A 25,241-nucleotide genomic window follows, 5' to 3' on the forward strand; every position below is an offset into this window, starting at 1 on the left:
TCCCTAATGAGATTCAAACTCGCAACCATTGGGTTGCTAGACGTACGCCTTATACGCCCACACATCCACCCCAACCAACTGCACTACTTGCCTTAAGTAACCGTCTGTCTTATGTAACCACACCAAACGTAACATCATATCATCATCATAACGTATCATGCTAATTTGAGTGTCCCGGATTTACATTTGCTATACTAGGTCTAGTTTATGAGACCAGGCTGAGTCTACTATGCACCTTTTCCTTTTGACCAGGGTACATTAAGTGCATTTCACTGAAACTATTACGTAAGTACAATATTTTCCTTTTAATTGTAAGTGGGTCATTGTATGGAAATATACATACAGAAATATTATGCAATACAATGCAAATGTATAGGGTAGAACTTTTTATTTCAGTAGGTTGAAAATGAATGGTGCAGTGATTCTGGAGTGAAGGAAAATACATTTGCATGGTTTTGGGGGTTTTTCAAGACAAAGTTACTGGACCTGCCAAGTACTATTTTGAAAGGACAAATATCCTCCTGAGGAATACATGAAAATAATACTTGTAACTTTTGTGTTTCACTAACATCAGTTTTTATAACATTGATGAGGTGGTGAAATAACTTTTTGTAATTTAGTATTTCAAAATGATGCTAATCAGAGTACAGTAATATGTTTTGTCCATATACCGGTATAATAATTTATAATTTTTCTGGTGTTCAATTACAAGACACATACTTTTCACTCACAGCTCAGCAAAACTCATATTTAGCAAAACACCTAAATAAATACAGCTCACCAAACAAACAAAACTAACAAAGCAGTAGGGTATCTCCATACAATCAGTTTTGCAAAAATCTTGCCTTGACTTATTCAGTCAACAAGGTAGTTTTGTCAAGGTTATGTCCTTAAGTTAAGTGAGAAACCTAGTGGGAAGACATTATTTCTAAGATAATTGTTCAAGCAATGAAAACAATAGGAAAAAACATACATTTTTTATGATGATTCTATTAAAAACCAACCTGCTCCTACTGCAGCTGCAGTAGAGAGCAAGGGGGGAAACAGGCTCCAGAGTGTGCAATCACACCCACAACAAATGTAGTCCCGTATACACACACAACAGTGCAGTCAAAGGTCTCTTGTGACGTTGGCTCTATCCTCTCACTTCTACTCCTTCTCAATCATATTGGAGGAGAGGGTCTCAGCCCCCCCCCCCCCCCCGTGGATCCTCTTCTCCAATTCGTTTTGAGAAGGAGGCAAAGAGAGAGGATGCAAGGAATTGACGAAAGTGCTGCGTATCACTCTGCCTTCTTTACTGCATATTACTACGTCTTTTTCTTCTTCAGCTTTTCACCTCCTCTTAACGCCGTGCAGATGCTAGTCCAGACCTCCGTGTAGATCAGGGTGCCCAGGAAGACGACTCCAGTGCCCACCCAGTGCCAGGCGGTGAAGGGGTTCTTGAAGAAGAGGATGGAGATGATGAGGCTGATGAACTTCCTCAGAGTCACCACCAGGGTTACGGTGAGAGAGGCACACTCTGTGGTCAGGATGAAGACACCGCGGATACACACATATCTGAGGAGGGTGAAGGACTGGTAGAGGATGATGGTATATGTTCAATAAAAACGGGTCTAACATGTGTATGTGTACGTGAGTGTGAGAGAGAGAGTGTGTTTGCATTGCAATTCGTAAGGTGAATGTGCATAGTCTTCTAGTATAGAGACGTCAGTAACAGTGTGTTAGTTAGCAGCGTTGTAAAAAAACTCTGGATTGGTCTAATTTGTTTACGAAGGTTTGAATTCCATTCCAAGCATGCCAATTTGTGTTCAGTGACCAGACATTCAGTGTTTACTGTGAAAGTAAGATTTGAAAGGAGCAGAAAGAAAAACAGCACAACTATGGACAACGTCCAATCCTTACCGTGGCGGCAGGCAGGTAGTCGCTGGTTCGAATACCCGAGCCGACAAGGTGGGAAAAAAAGCGGTAGTGACTACACACATACAGTATTCACTGTGAAAGTATTGTAAAGGATACTGTGTGATGACGTTCAGCAGTAGGTACAACCACAACACCGGCACAGCCTGGCCAATCACAGGAACCTCTACAGGAGCTGGAAGACAAATGTCATTTAGGCTACAGCCCAACTCTGGACAATGTTTAATTCAACATAACATTCATAACATCAGTGAGAAAAGACTAGCCTGGTCCCAGATCTGTTTGTGCTGTCTTGCTAACTCCTATGGTTATTGTCAAGACAGCCCAAACAGATCTGGAACCAGGTTATCAAAGACACCAACAGACATAACTTTAAATTATTGAGGTTAGTGAAGCGATTTCCCATTAAATCCTTCAACTGGGATTTCTGAAAAACCTGGAAACTTTGCAACTCTACTCAATAAGGAGGATACTTTGACATGTTTTCATACAAAACTTTCCTACTAGACTGTATTTGACTCACTGCTTTGACTGAAGAGGACACAGTGGTTGTAGATGTCTGAGGACAGAAGCAGGAACCCAGGCAGAGGCAAGCAGTGCTGAGAGAGCAATGACAAACATATTACAACTGCAGAGAAGATACATATATAGGGTAAAGTATACATATAAATCAGCCTATTATCAATGCACAGTGCACACAACACTGAAAATGCAGACACTTGGTTTGCACCAAATATAGATCAACAATTGTAGGGTGGAGCATTACGTTTGGTGAGAAAAGCAAAGCTTAATATCCCCATTGTCGGGGGATAAATTACAATTACTTTTGTGAGTTACTTTGCCTTTCAAGTATACAATGTCTGACAGGTCTGGAATGCATACAGGGGTTTTGGGGTTGACACTTACATTATAGAAGAGAGCCTCCTTGGAGTGTTTGCCATACTGCTTGTATAGGGTCTCCTGGAAAATGCCCATTCTCGCAGACATGAGCAGTGCAAAGGTCAACATGGCGATACCTAGAAGAACAACAACAAACCCAGAAAATCAGTTGTAGCATGATTGAGAAACAGATACTTTTAACCGTACAGGGAGAGGGAGAGAGTTGTTGGTTGTCGGTCTGTACAGTAGGGGGCCGTTTGTTTGCTTGCTGACTGCAGTCATTTTCGCCCATTTCTACGTGTAGAACCGTTTTGCAAATGACTGCCCGCACTCTGTTCAGAGGTGCTCGGTACTCTCGGCTGGCAGACACTCTACAATCCTACCGGTGTGTCCGTGCCTTAAGTTGTATTAATGATTGCATTAATCATTGTCAGGTTAAAATGGGAATGGGGTAGATTTTGCACTAAGGACTTGCAAGTCCCGTAATTTCCTATAAATATGTATGCAGGGTTTGTGTGATAGTCAAGAGTTGTGTGCTCTTATTTCAATCCATTGTCCACCCTTTGTCAACAACAGTAACAATGAGCGTCCGGTTCTCAGATAAAGGTAGTCCCGACTAGTCGAGGCACGGTAAAGATCTTATTATCAAAAATGCAAGTCATTCTGGAACAAAGAAATCTGTCTGAGAAGACTACATGTCTCACTCCTATAGGCACACCGAACAGTAAACGTCCATGTACGACTTACCTATCAGCCAGTGCAGGAAGGCATATACACCTTGATCCTCTGAGCCCTGAGTACCTACATTCTGAAAAGTGGAAAACAGAGGTCACTAAATAGCAGAAAATGGAACACCTCAAAAACTTACTGAAGATTTCCCTGTACAATATGAACAAATATGTGCTGACTACTGTATATGTGTAACAGGTTGTAATGACTGTAACAAATGTGTAACAACTCAGCTACTAGACATTGCAGCCGCAACCCACAGTGCACATTATGTGGAAACAAAGTGTGTGGTTGAACGGAAACATGTTAATATTATGAAGAGCTCACCACTTGTTTGGCGGACATGATGGTGCATATGAAGATGCCCAGAGACACCATCGCTACGGAGAGATATTTACTCATTGAATACCTGCAGGGAAAAGAGGCTGTACATCGTTTCAGAACCTCCTGATAACCAGACCAGGCCAGGCATTTTAGGCATTTCAACAGCAACCGTCATGATCATGCAAAATAGTGACAAAGGCAGCAATACATTCCTCTGACGCTATAGCTCATGCTGCAGAAAGGCAAAAATAGCCTATTAATTTGGCTAAATAATTAGTAACATCTCTAGAGTAACAGTAACATGTTAACATGGTAAGGGTTTGTAAGACTGCCAAGTAAAGAGAAATTATGCAGGGGTACCTTTTCTTCAGAATTATTATACCCATGATCATATTAGCTATTAACGATCCCTGTGAAGATACAAGCACAACACAAGGCATTTGTCAATCAAGCAGGGATATTATTAGATGTTGTTGATAAGTGGTACTAAAAGCATCAGATGTTGAGAGTTAAGAGCCATCAGAACGTTTATAACGGTAGACTTACAGATCTGAAGATCATGTGCAGAGGCATAGCGATGTTGAAGTTGAGGGCATAGTTGTTGATCACACTGACTGTGAAGAACATGGTCACCATGACTACATAGTTGCTGTTAAGAAGAAATAAACACAAAGGTTGAAAAATGAAAACTGTGCTCCTCATCCCCTGACAGGAGAGGGAGAAAGACGGACAGACAGGCAGACAGACAGCTCAATAATTCCATCATTGTAGCTACATTCTCATACATTAGGCCAGGTGTTCCCAAACTTTTTCATCAGTGGGGAATATCCTGTGCCCCTCCCATCCCCGCGCCTCATCTATTTCTAGAAGGCACAAGCACTGTTCATGACACAAACTGTTCACACCCCTCTTTTGCAGGTTTAAGCTTATTTCCTGCAATTCTACACAATTTGTCATGGAGTGCAAAGAAAATTGTGCAGTTTTAAAGCAAATTTTCTTGCAAATCTCACATTTTTCCATGTCTAATGTGTATTCATGTGATATTTGAGCGACTAAAAAATTACAACAATATCTATGTGCTAAAGAAACAAAATCTACGTTCTAAAAAAACATTAGCTGACATGGGCTAGTTGATCTGGACATTTCTGACAAGTTATAAATAGCTCTCCAACAGTGGCGGTCAGTGCCATTTATTATGAGGGAGGCCGATTTTTATATTCATGAGCATGCCGTTATTTCTATTACAGCATGTTGGATGAATGTCATTCATATTCCATTCACCCAGTTCAACGTAACATCAATAGGTTTAGGCTACTACATGTTACTCAAATTTTCCCTGTACCCATCATGAGTTGCTACAACCAGTGTAACCGATGTGAAATGGCTAGCTAGTTAGCGGGGTGCGCGCTAATAGCGTTTCAATCGGTGACGTCCCTCGCTCTGAGACCTTGAAGTAGTTGTTCCCCTTGCTCTGCAAGGGCCGCGGCTTTTGTGGAGCGATGGGTAACGATACTTCGAGGGTGGCTGTTTTCTGTGTGCAGAGGGTCCCTGGTTTGAGCCCAGGTATGGGCGAGGAGAGGGACGGAGCAAAACTGTTACATTGATGCTGTTGACCTGGATCACTGGTTGCTGCGGAAAAGGAGGAGGTCAAAAGGTGGGTGAGTGTAACCGATGTGAAATGGCTAGCTAGTTAACGGGGTGCGCGCTAATAGCGTTTCAATTGGTGACATCACTCGCTCTGAGACCTTGAAGTAGTTGTTCCCCTTGCTCTGCAAGGGCCATGGCTTTTGTGGAGCGATGGGTAACGATGCTTCGTGGGAGGCAGTTGTTGATGTGTGCAGAGGGTCCCTGGTTCGAGGCAAGGAGAGGGACGGAAGCTATACTGTTACACTAGCCTATGAATGAAAGTTTACGAAGTAGGTGCACACAGGTCGAGAAAAAAGTTCTCCAAGGTATGCAAAGACTAACATGACAAGAGGAATTAGTGATGTACTACCCAATTTCGAAATTGCACCTTGTCCATTTTACTATTACAACTTTCAAGAATAAACTTAATGCCGGACTGAGTTCCTTTAAAAAGGAGGGGAACCGCCGATCCCAGGTAGCCTTGCGGGTAGGGGTGTGGGGCCAGTAACCGAAAGGTTGCTGGATCGAATCCCAGAGCTGACAAGGTAAAAATCTGTCATTCTGCCCCTGAGCAAGGCAGTCAAGCCACTGTTCCCCGGGCGCCGAAGACGTGGATGTTGATCAAGGCAGCCCCTCCCGCACCTCTCTGATTCAGAGGGGTTGGGTTAAATGCGGAAGACACATTTCAGTTGAAAGCATTCAGTTGTAGAACTGACTAGGTATCCCCCTTTTGCACCACACAGTTTGGGAACCACTGCATTAGGCTACCTACCTCATAGGGATGGCTGGTTTCTTTCTTCCAAAGTTCGTCTCGAAGATGAACCCCTCCAATGCAATGAAGGCAAATTGAGCGAAGGTCACAATGTTGCCACATCCTGGGAACTCTCTGGGAGTAGGAAAAATATATAAAAGTGTACATGAATATCATTCATTATTAAGAAATATGCTAGCCTAAATAATAGATTATTGGATATTAAGCATTGCAGCATCTTAGTTAGGCTTATATAAACTTGTTCTTTACAGAATGCATAAATATTCGAAAGATGTAGCTAACCTCATTCAACCAAGCTAGTAGCCTAGTTGTCAATAGTTGTTGTTGAGGAGTTCAGAGTTGATCACTGACCTTACAAGCGTTTCCAGAAACACAACATTGCTGCAGCACCCAAAAAAAACAAGAAGTACTGCAAAAATGGTATTCATGTTTGCAGTTATTGGGGGAAAATAACCTACGAGTATTCCTAAAACGGACATTGCGTAAACACTGAGGTTTTCTGCTCTAATTATATTTATATAAAAACGAATCGAGTATTTTCTTGGACACGTCACCGGTTACACTCTTCCGGATTGCCTACGCATGGGTGTTGTAGTAGCTATATTTTTCAAGCAGAGAACCACATTTCCCATAAAGATGGCGATGCAACGTTAAAATAAATCACAGTTGTATTGAGTCCAGGCAGAATTTTGTTGGGGTTAAGGATTACATAGTAGCAAAATACATATTCACAACAGAGAGGAAGAGGCGAAGCGAGAAGGTTCACTCTCGCCAAAATCTGTCCAAAATAAACCTAATGTGTTTATATGGGTTTATCTCGGACCTAAGCTTAAGCTTCTCGCCTGCCTTCCCATCTTTGGGACAACGACTCCAATTGTTAGGACGGAGACATGTGCATCTCGTCATTATATCCAGATCTCTGTTCACAAATTGCAACACACACATCCCCCATATCTTGACTTTTTATCACAACTAAATCTCTACGCAGCACCGCGCAGAACTGTTTCCCGCGAACGTGTCATTTGAGCGTGCGTGAACGCATGAATCACGAAGAAGACGTGGCGCCGGCTTTTCCTCTGCTTCAACAAGCTACCGCTATCTAACGATTATTGAATGAGCACAAGTGATTTTCCAATCGCTACACTTCCGACAAAATGATTTCTCTAACGGATTCACAGAGTAAGACCTTTTAATGTATAAATGACATGTTTAAAGCGTTGTTGTATCTCCTCTTTGTGAGCAGTCCTTCTAGCTAGCCAGGTTGAATGAATGGGACCAGTTGGGCCCATCGCCCTGTTTTATGAACGACCTATTTGGAACTTATTTCACTACTAGTCAAATCATGGGCGATAGTTAGTTAGTTACCTACCTACTCCTGCTCATAAAGTAACGGATGTGCAGACAAGAGAGAGTATATGGATGGATGCTTTAGGTGTCAATCAATGTCAATGGAAACAATGTAGCTAGTTAGACTTTAATGTAAAACATGTAAATAACATGATTAAGCCTACCTCTGATAAGCTTCCCAGTAAAGCATTAAAAACAATCAAGCAACCCAGAAAAGTGCTAAAAATAGCCCATATTAACATATGTAGCCTAAGAAACAAGGTCCATGAAGTCAACAACTTGCTTGTAAAATTTGACATTCATATTCGGACTATCTCTGAAACTCACTTAGGTAACACCTTTGATACAGTGGTAGCAATACATGGTTATAACATCTACCGAAAAGACAGAAATGCCAACGGAGGCTGTGTTGCGGTCTATATTCAGAACCACATTCCTGTAAAGCTTAGAGACGATCTAATGTTAAATAATGTTGAAGTAATATGGCTACAGGTTCATCTGCATCACCTAAAGCCCATTCTTACGGGAAGCTGCTATAGACCACCAAGTGCTAACAATCAGTATCTGGATAATATGTGTGAAATGCTTGATAATGTATGTGATATCAACAGAGAAGTATATTTTCTGGGTGATTAAAATATTGACTGGCTATCATCAAGCTGCCCACCCAGGAAAAAACGTTGAACTGTAACCAGTGCCTGCAACCAGGATCAGGTTGTCAGTCAAACTACCGGGGTAGTTACAAACAGCACAGGAATTAAATCATCAACATGCATTGATCACATTTTTACTAACGCTACAGATATTTGCTTTAAAGCAGTATCCAAATCCATAGGATGTAGTGATCACAATATAATAGCCATATCTAGGAAAACCAAAGTTTCAAAGGCTGGGCCTAATATAGTGTATAAGAGGTCATACAAGAGGTTTTGTAGTGATTCATATGTTGATGATGTAAAGAATATTTGCTGGTCTGTGGTGTGTAATGAGGAGCAACCAGACGCTGCACTTGACACATTTATGAAACGACTTATTCCAGTTACTAATAAGCACGCACCCATTAAGAAAATTACTGTAAAAACTGTTAAATCACCTTGGATTGATGAGGAATTTAAAAATTGTATGGTTGCGAGGGATGAGGCAAACGGTATGGCAATTAAGTCTGGCAGCCCAACTGATTGGCAAATGTACTGCAAATTAAGAAATCATGTGACTAAACTAAATAAAAATAAACTACACTATGAAACAAAGATAAATTATATAAAGAATGATAGCAAAAGCTTTGGGGCACCTTAAATTACATTTCGGTAAAAAAGCCAACTCGGCTCCTTCATTTATTGAATCAGGTGGTTCATTCATCACAAAGCTCACTCATATTGCAAACTACTTTAATGACTTTTTCATTGGCAAAATAATAACATTTAGGGATGACATGCCAGCAACAAATGCTGACACTACACATCCAAGTATATCGGACCAAATTCTGAAAGACAGGAATTGTACTTTTTGATTCCGTAAAGTCAGTGTGGAAGAGGTGAAAATGTATTTTATTTTAGCGTTATTTTACCAGGTAAGTTGACTGAGAACACATTCTCATTTGCAGCAACGACCTGGGGAATAGTTACAGGGGAGAGGAGAGGGATGAATGAGCCAATTGTAAACTGGGGATTATTAGGTGACCATGATGGTTTGAGGGCGAGATTGGGAATTTTTAGCCAGGACACCGGGGTTAACACCCCTACTCTTACGATAAGTGCCATGGGATCTTTAATGACCTCAGAGAGTCAGGACACCCGTTTAACGTCCCATCCGAAAGACAGCACCCTACACAGGGCAGTGTCCCCAATCACTGCCCTGGGGCATTGGGATATTTTTTTAGACCAGAGGAAAGAGTGCCTCCTACTGGCCCTCCAACACCACTTCCAGCAGCATCTGGTCTCCCATCCAGGGACTGACCAGGACCAACCCTGCTTAGCTTCAGAAACAAGCCAGCAGTGGTATGCAGGGTGGTATGCTGCTGGCCCTAAAAAAAAGGATTGTTGTCTATCATCAATGACAAGCCACAAGGGTCTGACAATCTAGATGGAAAATTACTGAGGATAATAGCAGATGATATTGTCGCTCCTATTTGCCACATATTCAATTTCATCCTACGAGAGAGCGTGTGCCCTCAGGCCTGGAGGGAAGCTAAAGTCATTCCGCTACCCAAGAATAGTAAAGCCCCCTTTACTGGCTCAAATAGCCGACCAATCAGCCTGTTACCAGCATTTAGTAAACTTCTGAGAAAAAATAGTTTGACCAGATACAATGCTATTTCACAGTAAACAAATTGACAACAGAATTTCAGCATGCTTACAGGGAAGGGCACTCAACAAGCACAGCACTTACACAAATTACTGATGATTGGCTGAGAGAAATTGATGATAAATAGATTGTGGGGGCTGTCTTGTTAGACTTCAGTGCAGCTTTTGACATTATTGATCATAGTCTACTGCTGGAAAAACGTATGTGTTATAACTTTACACCCCCTGCTATAATGTGGATAAAGAGTTACTTGTCTAACAGAACACAGAGGGTGTTCTTTAATGGAAGCCTATCAAATATAATCCAGTTAGAATCAGGAATTCCCCAAGGTAGCTGTTTAGGACCCTTGCTTTTTTTAAATGTATTTTTTTACTAACGACATGCCACTGACTTTGAGTAAAGCCAGAGTGTCTATGTATGCAGATGACTCAACACTATACACGTCAGCTACTACAGCGACTGAAATGACTGCAACACTCAACAAAGTGCTGCAGTTAGTTTCAGAGTGGGTGGCAAGGAATAGGTTAGCCCTAAATATTTCTAAAACTAAAAGCATTGTAATTGGAACGAAACACTCACTAAACCCTAAACCTCAACTAAATCTTGTAATAAATAATGTGGAAATTGAGCAAGTTGAGATGACTAAACTGCTTGGAGTACTGTCATGGTCAAAACATATTGATTCAGTAGTAGCTAAGATGGGGAGAAGTCTGTCTATAATAAAGCGATGCTCTGCCTTCTTAACAACACTATCAACAAGGCAGGACCTACAGGCCCTAGTTTTGCTGCACCTTGACTACTGTTCAGTCGTGTGGTCAGGTGCCACAAAAAATGACTTATGAAAATTGCAATTGGCTCAGAACAGGGCAGCACGGCTGGCCCTTGGATGTACACAGAGAGCTAATATTAATAATATGCATGTCAATCTCTCCTGGCTGAAAGTGGAGGAGAGATTGACTTCATCACTACTTTATTTATGAGAGGTATTGGCATGTTGAATGCACCGAGCTGTCTGTCTAGACTACTGTCACACAGCTTGGATACCCATGCATAACCCACAAGACATGCCACGAGGTCTCTTCACAGTCCCCAAGTCCAGAACAGACTATGGGAGGCACACAGTACTACATAGAGCCATGACTACATGGAACTCTATTCCACATCAAGTAACTGACGCAAGCAGTAAAATTAGATTTAAAAAACAGATAGAAAACACCTTATGGAACAGCGGGGACTGTGAAGCAACACAAACATTGGCCCAGACACATGCATGCATACACACACACACACACACACACACACACACACACATACGCACTATACATACACATGGATTTAGTACTGTAGATATGTGGTAGTGGTGTAGGGGCCTGAGGGCACACAGTGTGTTGTGAAATCTGTGAATGTATTGTAATGTTTTAAAATGGTATAAACTGCCTTAATTTTGCTGGACCCCAGGAAGATTAGGCAGCAGCTAATAGGGATCCATAACAAATACAAATGTATTGACTTCTTTTTTGTCTCCACAGAAATCGGGATGGGGTTGACAGGCTTTGGCGTGTTCTTCCTCTTCTTTGGGATGATCCTGTTTTTTGACAAGGCTCTTCTTGCCATTGGAAATGTGAGTTATAGCCTACTACATAATCATAATGTTTGCGATAGATGCCCTGCTACGTGTATGTGCACCTCCTTTATTTACGAGAATGATCCCAAATGTACCTCTTACCGGCTGTTTACATTTTACTCATTTAGCAGACGCCCTTCTCCAGAGCGATTTACAGTAGTGACTGCATACTTTTTCTTACATTTTTCCCCCTCATATTGGTCCCCCGTGGGAATCGAACCCACAACCCTGGCGTTGCAAGCGCCATGCTCTACGGGACTGGCGTTTACACTATACAAGCAGCCAAACCCTAACGACGCTGGGTCAATTGTGCGCCGCCCTATGGGACCAATCACGTCCGGTTGTGATACAAACTGGAATCGAACCAGGGTCTGTAGTGAGGCCTCTAGCACTGAGATGCAGTGCCTTAGAGTGCTGCGCCACTCAAATCAAATTGTAATTGTCACATGCGCCGAATACAACCTTACAGTGAAATGCTTACTTACAAGCCCTTAACCAACAATGCAGTTTTAAGAAAATACAAAAAAAAGTAAGAGATAAGAATAACAAATAATTAAAGAGCAGCAGTAAATAACAATAGCGGGGCTATATACAGGGGGTACCGGTACAGAGTCAATGTGCGGGAGCATCGGTGTCGAGGTAATATGTACATGTAGGTAGAGTTATTAAAGTGACTTATGCATAGTTAATAACAGAGAGTAGCAGCAGTGTAGAAGAGAGGGGGGTGTAATGCAAATAGTCTGGGTAGCCATTTGATTAGATGTTCAGGAGTCTTATGGCTTGGGGGTAGAAGCTGTTTAGAAGCATCTTGGACCTAGACTTGGTGCTCCGGTACCGCTTGCCATGCGGTAGCAGAGAGAACAGTCTATGACTAGGGTGGCTGGAGTCTTTGACAATTCCAACCCCTACTCGGGATCCCCATTAAGGGTTGGAAGCTATGGTGAGCTTCGATTGGTCACTTGAGTTGTGATATCGTGGAGGATTTTATGCTTAAAGTTAGAGAGGGAGATATAAGCCTCCAGCTTCAGTGATCTTTGCAATTCGTTCCAGTCATTGGCAGCAGAGAACTGGAAGGAAAGGCGGCCAAAGGAAGTGTTGGCTTTGGGGATGACCAGTGAAATATACCTGCTGGAGCGCGTGGTACGGGTGATGTTGCTATGGTGACCAGTGAGCTGAGATAAGGCGGGGGTTTACCTAGCAAAGACTTATAGATGACCTGGAGCCAGTGAGTTTGGCGATGAATATGTAGTGTGGGTCGGCCAACGAGAGCACACAGGTCGCAGTGGTGGGTAGTATATGGGGCTTTGGTGACAAAACGGATGGCACTGTGATAGACTACATCCAATTTGCTGAGTAGAGTGTTGGGGGCTATTTTGTAAATGACATCACCGAAGTCAAGGATCGGTAGGATAGTCAGTTTTACGAGGGTATGTTTGGCAGCATGAGTGAAGGAGGCTTTGTTGCGAAATAGGAAGCCAATTCTAGATTTCATTTTGGATTGGAGATGCTTAATGTAAGTCTGGAAGGAGAGTTTACAGTCTAACCAGACACCTAGGTATTTGTAGTTGTCCACATGTTCTCGGTCAGAACTGTCCAGAGTAGTGATGCTAGTCGGGCGGGAGGGTGTGGGCAGCAATTGGTTGAAGAGCATGCACTTAGTTTTACTAGCAATTAAAAGCAGTTGGAGGCCACGGAAGGAGTGTTGTATGGTGTTGAAGCTCGTTTGGAGGTTTGTTAGCACAGTGTCCAAAGAAGGGCCAGATGTATGCAGAATGGTATCGTCTGCCTAGAGGTGGATCAGAGAATCACCAGCAGCAAGATATATCATTGATATATACAGAGAAAAGAGTCGGCTCGAGAATTGAACCCTGTGGCACCCCCATAGAGACTGGCAGAGGTCCGGACAACAGGCCCTCCGATTTGACACATTGAACTCTATCTGAGAAGTAGTTGGTGAACCAGGCGAGGCAGTCATTTGAGAAGCCAATGCTATTGAGTCTGCCGGTAAGAATGCAGTGATTGACCGAGCCGAAAGCCTTGGCCAGGTCGATGAAAACTGCTGCACAGTACTGTCTTTCATCGATGGCGGTTATGATATCGTTTAGGACATTGAGCGTAGCTCAGGTGCACCCATGACCAGCTCGGAAACCAGATTGCATAGTGGAGAAGGTACGGTGGGATTCGAAATGGTCGGTGATCTGTTTGTTAACTTGGTTTTTGAAGATTTTAGAAAGGCAGGGCAGGATGGATATAGGTCTAACATTTTGGGTCTAGAGTGTCTCCCCCTTTGAAGAGGGGGATCTCAGACGATATGAAAGAGAGGTTGAATAGGCTAGTAATAGGGGTAGTAACAATTTCGGCTGATAATTTTAGAAAGAAAGGGTCCAGATTGTCTAGCCTAGCTGATTTGTAGGGATCCAGATTTTGCAGCTCTTTCAGAATATCACCTGTCTGGATTTGGGTGAAGGAGAAGTTGGGGGGGTGCTGCAAGTTGCTACAGGGGGTGCTGAGATGTTGGCTGGAGTAGGGGTAGCCAGGTGGAAAGCATGGCCAGCCGTAGAAAAATGCTTATTGAAATTATTAATTATTGTAGATTTATCAGTGGTGACAGTGTTTCCTATCCTCAGTGCAGTGGGCAGCTGGGAGGAGGTGCTCTTATTCTCCATGGACTTTACAGTGTCCCAAAACTTTTTGGAATTATGCTACAGGAAGCAATTTTCTGTTTGAAAAAGCTAGCCTTAGTTTTCCTAACTGACTGATTATATTGGTTCCTGACTTAGCTGAAAAGTTGTATATCGCGGGGACTTTTCGATGCTAATGCAGAACGCCACAGGATGTTTTTGTGCTGGTCAAGGGCAGTCAAGTCTGGGGTGAACCAAGGGCTATATCTGTTCTTAGTTCTTCATTTTTTTGAATGGGGCATGCTTATTTAAGATGGTGAGGAAAGCACTTTTGAAGAGCAACCAGGCATCCTCTACTGATGGGATGAGGTCAATATCCTTCCAGGATACCCGGGCCAGGTCGATTAGAAAGGCCTGCTCACTGAAGTGTTTTTGGGAGCGTTTCACAGTGATGTGGGGTGGTCGTTTGACCGCGGACCCATTACCCATGCAGGCAATGAGGCAGTGATCGCTGAGATCCTGGTTGAAGACAGCAGAAGTGTATTTAGAGGGCAAGTTGGTCAGGATGATATCTAAGAGGGTGCCCATGGTTACGGATTTAGGGTTGTACCTGGTAGGTTCCTTGATAATTTGTGTGAGATTGAGGGCAACTAGCTTAGATTGTAGCACGGCCGGGGTGTTAAGCATGTTCCAGTTTAGGTCACCTAACAGTACGAACTCTGAAGATAGATAGGGGGCGATCAATTCACATTTTGTGTCCAGGGCACAGCTGGGGGCAGAGGGGGGTCTATAACAAGCGGTAACGGTGAGAGACTTGTTTCTGGAAAGGTGCATTTTTAAAAGTAGAAGCTCAAATTGTTTAGGCACAGACCTGGATAGTATGACAGAACTCTGCATGCTATCTCTGCAGTAGATTGCAACTCCGCCCTTTTTGGCAGTTCTATCTTGTCGGAAAATGTTATAGTTCGGGATGGACATTTCTGGATTTTTGGTGGCCTTCCTTAGCTAGGATTCAGACACGGCTAGGACATCCGGGTTGGCGGAGTGTGCTAAAGCAGTGAATAAAGCAAACTTAGGGAGGAGGCTTCTAATGTTAACATGCATGAAACCAAGGCTTTTACGGTTACAGAAGTCAACAAATGAGAGCAGCTGGAAAATGGGAGTGATGCTGGGGGCTGCAGGGCCTGGGTTAACCTCTACATCACCAGAGGAACAGAGGAGGAGTAGGATAAGCGTACGGCTAAAGGCTATAAGAACTGGTTGTCTAGTGCGTTCGGAACAGAGAGTAAAAGGAGCAGATTTATGGGCGCGGAAGAATAGATTCAAGGCATAATGTACATACAAGGGTACGGTAGGATGTGAGTACAGTGGAGGTAAACCTAGGCAATGAGTGATGATGAGAGAGGTTTTGTCTCTAGAGGCACCATTTAAGCCAGGTGATGTCACCGCATCTGTGGGGGGTGGAACAAAAGGGCTAGCTAAGGCATATTGAGCAGGGCTGGAGGTTCTACAGTGAAATAAGACAAAACTCACTAACCAAAACAGCAATAGACAAGGCATATTGACATTTGGGAGAGCAGTCCGATATGCTCTGGGTTGATATCGCGCTGTGCAGACTGGCAGGAATTGGCCAGGCTGAGGCTGGCTGATGTCTGAGTTAACCACTAATAGCGGTCATCACCGTTAACTGACTACTAGCTAGTTAGCTGGCTAGCTGCTGAAGTGGGTTCCGGTTCAAAGTATGACAAATAGCAGATCCATACCACATTGGGCGAGGCGGGTTGCAGGAGAGTATGTTCAGTCCGTAGTTGGAAATTAAAAATATAAAAATATGTACGAATTATATACAAAGAAAACGATATATACACGGGACAAGACAAACAAAACAGACCCCGACTGCTACGCCATCTTGGAACATGGTAAACACGATGAATTATGTTCATTTTTCATTTCTATTCAAGGGGCTTTATTGGCATGGGAAACATATGTTTACAAACAGCTAATGCAGCATTTCTTTTGCTACAGTATAAATCGCAACTCGCATGTGCTCATATTTGACTTTTGAATATTCTCATGAAATGCTCACACTATACGATCCCTTAGTGTGACCACCTGCCAATGTGGCTGGTGAATTAGATATTCTACCTGCCAATGACAAAATCTGTTAATTTTAGGCCCTGATTTGTGGAGGGCTTTGATGATTCTCTGTTGTATTGCACTGCCTACTAATCTACAGCACTAGTACTATCAGTGTCTCTGATCAGACCACTGTGTTGGTGACTTTTCTAGCTGGTATGTGTCCTCCAGTTGTTTACATAGCTAAATTAAGTGAAATGACATACTGTACTGCACTAGTCTTGCATCCAAAATGATTTCACTACTACGTTTCACTGTTGAAGTGAAATGTAGCTAAATTAATTTGGATGCCACCAGGCTAGTAGTGCAGTAGTATACTGTCATGGAATTTGAAAAATCCTCTAACCTTTTATTTCTCACCCCTGTGTTTGTGTGTCAGATATTGTTTGTAGCAGGCCTATCCTTTGTCATCGGCTTGGAGCGTACCTTCAAATTCTTCTTCCAGAGACACAAATTTAAAGCCACCAGTTTCTTCCTGGGGGGTGTGCTGGTGGTTCTGATTGGCTGGCCTATCATTGGAGTGGTGCTGGAGATCTATGGCTTCTTCCTCTTATTCCGGTCAGTTGGTCTGAAATGGACAGTTAGCCAAATATTTTAACCAACTTATTTTTGGGCCGTATTTTTTTCTTGATTCCCTGCTTCCTCTCTCTCTCTCCTCCTCCTTTCTCAAAACCTCAGAGAAGCAAGGAGAACATTGGAGGAGACGGAACTTCTCAGATCTTCTCCAATGCTCTCCTCGCTTCCCGCTAACATTTTGCGAAGTAGGTGAGGGAGCAGGATTTGAAAAATCAAGAAATACTTTTGAGATTCACCCCAAATGTCTCTTCTCTTTTCCAGGGGCTTCTTCCCAGTGGCAGTAGGCTTCATTAGGAGGGTGCCTGTCCTCGGGTCCATACTGAACCTCCCAGGGATTAGTGGAGTAAGTATCACGTTTCAGGTTTATTTGCCATGTGTAATGTGATAAAGTTCACAGAATTGCCAAAGTCAGCTGTTTCCGGCTCTTTGCGCCTTGCACCATTGCCCTTTGTCTCCAGGGGCAAGTTTTCTAGACACAAATTAAGCTTAGTCTTGAAGAACAACAAAAACACTTTCAGTTAAGATTATTCATTGAGCTTGCTTTTTAGTCCAGGACTAGGCTTAATCTGAGTCCGGCGAACCACCCTTAAATGACAAAGATTGTGGTTTACTGATAATACATTTGTATCTTTTTTTCAGTTTGTGGACAAAGTCGGCGAGAGCAACAATATGGTATAACAGTGAACATCTTTGGATTGGAGGGTATGAAATCCCTTTACTCTATTTATAATAGTTTATATTGGTGACTTTTCTCTACCGGTCAACTATTGGCCAAGACTACCCCCATGTCAAAGGTCAAAGCTGTGAATCAGGAACCTCTTTCTGATCAAAGGAAAATAACGTTTCTTTGGGCAGACATATGAATACAACTGGTATCGTAAAGTTTCCTTTGACGGAAATGGATCTAATAACCTGGTTGCCATCGATGGACATTGTTACTAAGGGACTACTTTATCTCAAGGCCCAATGGGTGAATTGGGCCCTTTGTGTCACTGCCCGTTCCTGATCGACTGATTATGATGATTGACATGTGACTGGACCAACCACTGGATTGGACATCGCTATGGAGGAGAAGTCTTGAATCTGTTACAGCAGTCTTTCTTCTAGAATGTTGTTCTGGAATGTTATCTGTACAGTCAGAGAAGTGTTTTGGTTACTTGATGAAGAGTTTCTGGAATTTTTGTATGGCTGTTTAGAGTACAGTTGTGTTACACCTGTGTGCTGTTCAGGAGGATGTAGCTTTACAGAACATTCAGATAGAAATGTATTGTGTAGAACATATATGATTGTCAGAAAGGGAATTATGTCAGCTCTATTTGTTCTATCTGCAATGTTCAGAATGTTTTGCATCACTAAATACTAAGCTGTTGAAGATGACTTGCCCTGTGCGCACAATGGGTCACAAATGGGTACATTCATTTAAGCTTGTCCAGGACACCGGGTGAGTTGAATTTACACGTTTTAAACTATTCCTTCCTAAAGTGAAAATTTCCACCCACCTGGGGCACTGGGCGAGCTAAAACGAATGCATCAATGCTACAGATGTGTCTCTACAACCCAGATATTGATGGTCTCACAGCAGCTGGGCTTTGTCACTTTCTACTTAATGTATTAAGAGGTTCGTCAGAGAGATGTTTTACTCAATGTATCTTTTGTAAATACATACTTGAAGTAGTGTGTTTTTAAAAACAAATGTGCCTGACAAAAAAAATTCTTTACACAAAATTCAGATTACTAATGTAGATTAAAAGAACAGGCAATGCTGCTTTAAAAACGAGTGTTGTACACGTAACTGTCAAAATCAAGGAAACGCTTGAGTAAATGAGGGATACAAAGTATATTGAAAGCAGGTGCTTCCACACATATGTGGTTACTGAGTTAATTAAGCAATTAACAGCCCATCATGCTTTGTCATGTATTTTAAAAAGCCCAGTTGCACATTATTTTAGCTACCATGACGAGAATAAAATACTTGTGACTTTGGAAGAGGGGTTTAAAGTGTGTCAGTCCCCAGATCAACCCATTTCAACACGTATGGGAGATTCCGGGGCGGCGCCTGAGACAGTTTTCCCCACCATCAATAAAACACAAAATTATGGAATTTCTTGTGGAAGAAGAATAGTGGGAACTCTATTGGAATCCCTCCAATAGAGTTCCAGACACTTGTAGAATTTATGCTAGCTTCCGGTTTTCAGGGGAAATGGAAGAGCGAGGCAGTGACATGACTTCCACTTTTGGATGTTAACAAACCAACACTTCTTCAATTACTGGATTGGTTGAACAGTGCAGAAGAGAACCTCAAACATTTTTTTAAAACATTTTTTATTCTCTTCAAGACCAGAATGTGGGGGATTTCGTTTCAGGCTTGTTCTCTTTTTTTCACCTGGCTACATTAAGCATTGAAGCGGTTCTGGCGACACGTGGTGGCTCAAACGCACTATTAAGACACTTGATGTTTCCTTTATTTTGGCAGTTACCTGTAATTTGAAATTGGACATTCAAGGAATTGTCAAGATTTGCAAATTGAACACGGACAACCTGTGAAAACAATCATCCACCTGCCTCAATGCCAATGTATAATAATGATGTATTCATTCTGAGAAAATACGAATAGGAAATAAAAATGGGGGGGGGGGAATCTGACAAAACATAGGCTACATTGATCAACCGCCCTTAGGTCCACACATTCTCAAACAAAAGCGGGTCTCCCTCGTCAAGCTAACGATGTCTTCGGGGTCAACTAACAGGCATTCACACCGAGCGAGTAGGAAGTGTCACATTTTCTGGTCTCGTGCACCAGTGTACAGAGCGGTTAGAATACACCCCCGGGATCATTAGGAAGAACACACTGTAATCGGGTGAACACGGGTTATACATGCTGTGAAAGAGAGCGACCCGGCTCTACGTATTTGCTGACCTAGAGTTGACACACATTGACGAAGTATATGAGGATGAAAAATGGCGAAGGTTATGTAGAAGTCAATTAAAGGCAATGAATATACTGTACCTATCACAAGAGCAGTAATAAAGGACTGTATAAATATCTTATCTCTGAACGTTTACAGGTCACAAGCTATACAGAGGCAACATGCATAATGCAACCACAAACTATTAAGAACAGTATATACATGTCACACAACTCACTTTGGGCATGCAAACCATCCCACAAGTCCAGAGATGTGAGTCCAGTTGTTGATGGGCAGAGACAGAGATGTTGCTCTGCCACTGCTTGAGGTAGACTGCATTGATTGGGTAAACTGTATAGTCAAGAGGATCGGCAGATGTCTGTCCCCCTAGTAACTTCTCCTAGCAACGGTCACACAGGTCAGTAGCCCCATTTGTACCTGGTTCTAACTTGCATAATTTGTCCTGACCTTGTTGACATTCTGATTGTCTACTCCTGTATAAAAATGTGGACACAATCAAAGGACATATTGTGATGAGAACATCCTGCCCACCTTTCCGAGGTAGTTAAGACACATTATGTCTGGATATCTTGGTAGTGTAGACTGATCTACACAGAGAAAGAATTTATATCCTCATTATTCCGCCCCCTAATTATTGACAGGTGGCACCATTGACTGACTACATCAATATGTCTTACAATAAATACATTATTTCAAAAGAATAGCTGTGAAATAATTTGCGTAATGGAAAGGACCAGAATCTGGTCACGATGCAGACACGGTGGATGGATAAGACACATTTTAATACCATGTGTAGACACATTTATGGAAATGTGGGCACAATCCGAATGTAGACAAGATCAGGACAAAGGACCCATGTTAGCACCAGGTACAAACAGGGCTAGAGAGTTTTCAAGGCAGGTTTATGGTACCCCCTAAACTCTAAGGCTCTGGTCGTGGGGGATAGGGAGTGGAGTGGGCAGCTCATTATAGTGAGGTGCTGAAAACAGTCACCAACCTTCAGGGAATTCGTAACATGCTCTATGTTTTCTATGTAATGAAACTTGTGTGTTCAGAAAGGTCGAAACGTCACATCTTAGTGCCTTTCCATGACGCAGGGAAGAGTTGGTCAGGAAGAGAAAAAAACGTATTTGTAAACTTTTAACTCTGAATCAGATATTTCGACCCTGTGGATGAACTTTGTGTCTGGAGTGATGGCAGTTTTAACAGCACCTCGCTGTTACGCACGAGGTGCGAAGGAATGTCCCCATATAATACCCAGTTCATGCCTAAATGGGGACCAGGGACAGTCAAGCCAGTTAATAAGAAGCCATTGACTTGTTGTACAGTCAGGGCCAAAAGTTTTGAGAATGACAGAGTGATCTCCAGCCTTGTCCTCGTCAACACTCACACCTGTGTTAACCTCTCTGGGAGAGGTGGGATGTTAGCGTCCCACCTGGCCAACATCTGGTGTAATGGCAGAGCGCCAAATTCAAATTAAATTACTATAAATAAATAATATAAACTTTCATGAAATCACAAGTGCAAAACATCAAAATAAAGCTTCACTTGTTGTTAATCCAGCCAAGGTGTCAGATTTCAAAAAGGCTTTACGGTGAAAGCATACCATGCGATTATGTTAGGACAGCGCCTAGCCACAAAAAGCCATACAGACATTTTTCAGCCAAGGAGAGGAGTTACAAAAATCAGAAATAGCAATTAAATTAATCACTAACCCTTGATGATCTTCATCTGGTTGCACTCCCAGGACTCCATGTTACACAATACATGTTTGTTTTGTTCGATAAAGTTCATCTTTTTTATATCCAAAAACCTTAGTTTAATTTGGCCGCGTTATGTTCAGTAATGTATTGTCTCAAAAACATCCGGTGAAATTACAGAGAGCCAAATCAAACTACAGAAATACTCATCATAAACATTGATGAAAGATACAAGTGTTATACATACGCTTAAAGATAAACTTCTTCTTAATGAACCCACTGTGTGTCAGTCTGTGTCACCTTAGTTCCTTTTTTATGTCTTTATTTTAGTTGGTCAGGGCGTGAGTTGGGGTGGGCATTCTATGTTGTTTTTCTATGTTTCCTGTTTCCTGTGTTAGTGTTTGTTTTCACATTTCAGGACTGTTTCGGTTTTCATATTCATTCACTTTGTTATTTTTGTATATTTGTTGTGTTCCGTTTTATTAAAATATAATAGACACTTACCACGCTGCGTATTGGTCCGATATCTCCTACTCCTCCTCAAAGAACGAGGACAAAAGCCGTTACACTGTGTCAGATTTCAAAAAAGCTTTACGGCGAAAGCATACCATGCGATGATCTGAGTACAGCGCTCAGCTAGCAAAACAAGACATACAGTTACCCGCCAAGTTGTGGAGTCAACAAAAGTCAGAAATAGCGTTAAAATTAATCACTTACCTTTGATCTTCATCGGATGGTACTTCCAGGACTCCCAGTTACACAATAAATGTTAATTTTGTTCGATAAAGTTACTCTTTATGTCCAAAAACCTCCTTATTGTTTGTGCATTTAGTTCAGTATTCCATATGCACAAAGTGCGGTCCCATCATCCAGACGAAAAGTAAAAACAGTTCCATTAAAGTTCGTACAAACATGTCAAACAATGTTTCTAATCAATCCTTAGGGTGTTTTTATCATAAATATTCAATAATATTTCAACCGGACAATACCGTTTTCATTACAAAGGAAAGAGAACGAACGGCACGCTTCACGGGATTGCGCGATAAACAACTTATGTCTTTGAGCTGAGCCACTTACTGTGAGTCTCTTATTCTCTCCCCTTTCACAATAGAAGCCTGAAACAACTTCTAAAGACTGTTGACATCTACTGGAAGCCTTAGGAAGTGCAATCTGACCCCACAGACACAGGATATCGGATAGACAATCCCTTAAACTACAAACTTGAGAATTCCCCCTTCCTGGTTGGATTTTCCTCAGGTTGTCGCCTGCCATACGAGTTCGGTTATACTCACAGACATTATTTTAACAGTTTTGTAAACTTGAGTGTTTTCTATCCAATATTACCATGCAAATGCATATCATAGCTTATGGGCCTGAGTAACAGGCAGTTTACATAGGGCACCTTATTCATCCAAGCTACTCAATACTGCCCCCGTTCCCAAAGAAGTTAACGAGAGAATCACTGACATGATGTCAGCTGGTCATTTTGTGGCAGGGCTGAAATGCAGTGGAAATGTTTTTTGGGAATTCAGTTCATTTCCATGGCAAAGAGGGACTTTGCAATTAATTGCAATTCATCTGATCACTCTTCATAACATTCTGGAATATATGCAAACTGCCATCATACAAACTGAGGCAGCAGACTTTGTGAAAATTAATATTTGTGTCATTATCAAAACTTTTGGCCACGACTGTAGATGCAAATACCATATTTAGTAGCGAGCAACTGAAGACATCCTATAGAATATAAAGTAAGTAAACTATTTGCCTAAATATAGGGATAATGATGTGCTTTGATATACTGTATCGTAGAACTCTTCTATGCTTAATGCATTATTGAATGTTATTTTAATTAATAACCGGTGGTTGAAAGATTAACAATGGCATGATTATTCTAATTCTCATTTTGTAGGAACATGTACCCTTTTACGCATGTATATTGGTTTGCTATGGTGCTTTTACAGTAGCATAAAAATATTTTCCTCAAAATACTTAATATAAAAACGGTATGTTATTGTTAGTTTTCAGACCTCAATGACTCTTTTGCTCGCGCTACTCTTGGTTACATTAATGTCTCATCCTTGGAGCGCGCCCCAGGTAACCACATTTTACGCGCATCCTACAGACCGCTCAAAACTAGAATTTGGGTTGATTAAAAGTGCATTGAATAGAAGTTACAATAACATCTATTGCTTGTACTTGGTTTCAGCGGAGAAACTGGACTCCTTGGGCGATACTGTACTTAAAAGTCGCGCGTAAGAAAGATCTTTCTCTTTTTATGCATAAAGTTGTGTAACGGCTACGGTTGTCCTTATCGTTAGGCAATACAATTATGTGTGCATTTGTTCCATATGTGAATATTTAATTAGTATGTAGTGGCCTTGTGGTTAGAGTGTCCGCCCTGCGATTGGAAGGTTGGGAGTTCGATCCCTTTGCCAAGTCATACCAAAGACTGTAAAAGTGGGACCCAATGACTCTCTGCTTGACACTCAGCATTAACGAGAAAGATTGCTGGTTAGGCCCTGCGATAGACTGGCGTCCTCTTCAGGGTCAAGCTGCCTCGCGCTACAGAAACAGGAGATGAGCAGTCCCGGGTCGTTTGTGCAGGGCTACTTACATGTAATTACATTATTGTTGCCAAAGTTGTAGAAATTAAAAGGGATTTTTGATAACTAGGTGTAAAGAGTGGTCCACCAGTTGTATGAAAGGTTTAGCAAAATGTTTAAAAGGACAGTCCATGTATGGGTCTCAATTTGTTAGAGCGAGGACACTATCGTTTCATATCAGAGGGCAGAAAATGGGACGCTTTACAATTAGGTGAGCAATGAGCATAATTCTCTCTCCTTTGTAGCTTCCTCCACAGCACATTTGTCCCATAATTTCAAATCAGATGAATATGTGTGGATTGTATGTGTCTCTATACATTATATTACTCGATGTGAGTCGTGTGTGTGTGTTGTCTCTTCAGGGACCCGCAGTGAAAACACAGATTGGTCTCCTGTTGCATCAGCTCTCCTAAAACTTCTGTCAAACATTTGCTTTCTTTCCGGTCAGGGAAACTCAGATCTATATTTTCAAGACCAACCAATGTGGAAAACCAACTATGTGGAACGATGATTTGTTAATGTGAGCGTCTTTATATGTTCCGTTGATGCGTCTAATACCAATTAGTTATTTTTTGAGCTCATTGAATAAAATTATATTCCATAACTTGCAGCAAATGTCAATTATTAAAAGAAATCATGTAATATAGAAATATTTGATGGTCCAATTGTATTGACAGTCTTCTGCTGGACTAATTTTTAAAAGGGGTTTCCCCTCAAAGTCAACACTGATAGGTGATTAGAATAAAAAAACATGTCTGTCCTGGGGCTACTTACAGTAACTCTAGTGAAACAGGACTGTCACGCCACCATAATTAACAGCAGTAACACCACTTCACCATGGTCACACGATGTTTACATTCTCCTCACTGTGAGAGGTTGCCCCATCACACTGATGTGGGATGACATGACAGACACGTTCCTACTGGTCAGACTGAGGGCACACGCCATGGTGTGTTGTTAGGACAAGTACTGTGACACTCCAGTACATACTGCAATGTTTGACACCCTAGAGCTCAATCTGAGCATGAATGGGGGAAAAAACTGTTGCTGTACATAGTATATTGTGTTTGTACATGGATGTATGATATTATCATGAAAATACCGAAATGCTTCTAAATCTGAACCAAATAAATTGTTGATTAATAATGGGTTC

At 41.9% G+C, this 25,241-nt stretch overlaps 2 protein-coding genes across 3 annotated transcripts; one reads left to right on the top strand and one right to left on the bottom strand.

Moving 5' to 3' along the window:
* Positions 1-371: 371 nt before the first annotated feature.
* Positions 372-7,137, bottom strand: LOC129866659 (UDP-xylose and UDP-N-acetylglucosamine transporter-like). Of its 2 annotated transcripts, none has more exons than XM_055939437.1 (10): positions 6,599-7,137; positions 6,248-6,361; positions 4,396-4,498; positions 4,210-4,259; positions 3,853-3,934; positions 3,544-3,604; positions 2,824-2,933; positions 2,441-2,516; positions 2,017-2,092; positions 372-1,557 (listed from the first exon to the last, which is right to left on the bottom strand). In XM_055939437.1, the coding sequence occupies exons 1-10, from the start codon at positions 6,724-6,726 to the stop codon at positions 1,308-1,310; spliced, it is 1,050 nt and encodes a 349-aa protein (XP_055795412.1). In that variant the 5' UTR covers positions 6,727-7,137; the 3' UTR covers positions 372-1,307. The 2 variants fall into 2 exon arrangements, with proteins under 2 accessions (XP_055795412.1, XP_055795413.1); XM_055939438.1 differs by having other exon boundaries at positions 6,530-6,619.
* Positions 7,138-7,274: 137 nt separating this feature from the next.
* LOC129866660 (vesicle transport protein GOT1B) lies at positions 7,275-25,234 on the top strand. The gene is made up of 5 exons (XM_055939439.1): positions 7,275-7,426; positions 11,428-11,519; positions 16,659-16,837; positions 17,117-17,198; positions 17,495-25,234. The coding sequence occupies exons 1-5, from the start codon at positions 7,402-7,404 to the stop codon at positions 17,531-17,533; spliced, it is 417 nt and encodes a 138-aa protein (XP_055795414.1). The 5' UTR covers positions 7,275-7,401; the 3' UTR covers positions 17,534-25,234.
* Positions 25,235-25,241: the final 7 nt, after the last annotated feature.

This window comes from Salvelinus fontinalis, chromosome 12 (genome assembly GCF_029448725.1).
Source record: "Salvelinus fontinalis isolate EN_2023a chromosome 12, ASM2944872v1, whole genome shotgun sequence".
NCBI lineage: Eukaryota > Metazoa > Chordata > Actinopteri > Salmoniformes > Salmonidae > Salvelinus > Salvelinus fontinalis.

What these genes read in the sequence shown, in the direction of transcription:
- LOC129866660 (XM_055939439.1), top strand. Translation starts at nt 7,402, where the DNA reads ATGATTTCTCTAACGGATTCACAGA. An exon ending in GGCTTCTTCCTCTTATTCCG is followed by an intron (nt 16,838 to 17,116) that starts GTCAGTTGGTCT and finishes TCTCTTTTCCAG; the next exon opens with GGGCTTCTTCCCAGTGGCAG. An exon ending in ACCTCCCAGGGATTAGTGGA is followed by an intron (nt 17,199 to 17,494) that starts GTAAGTATCACG and finishes TCTTTTTTTCAG; the next exon opens with TTTGTGGACAAAGTCGGCGA.
- LOC129866659 (XM_055939437.1), bottom strand. Translation starts at nt 6,726, where the DNA reads ATGTCCGTTTTAGGAATACTCGTAGGTTATTTTCCCCCAATAACTGCA. An exon ending in TTTCTGGAAACGCTTGTAAG is followed by an intron (nt 6,362 to 6,598) that starts GTCAGTGATCAA and finishes TCCTACTCCCAG; the next exon opens with AGAGTTCCCAGGATGTGGCA. An exon ending in AGGAGGCTCTCTTCTATAAT is followed by an intron (nt 2,517 to 2,823) that starts GTAAGTGTCAAC and finishes TTGCTCTCTCAG; the next exon opens with CACTGCTTGCCTCTGCCTGG.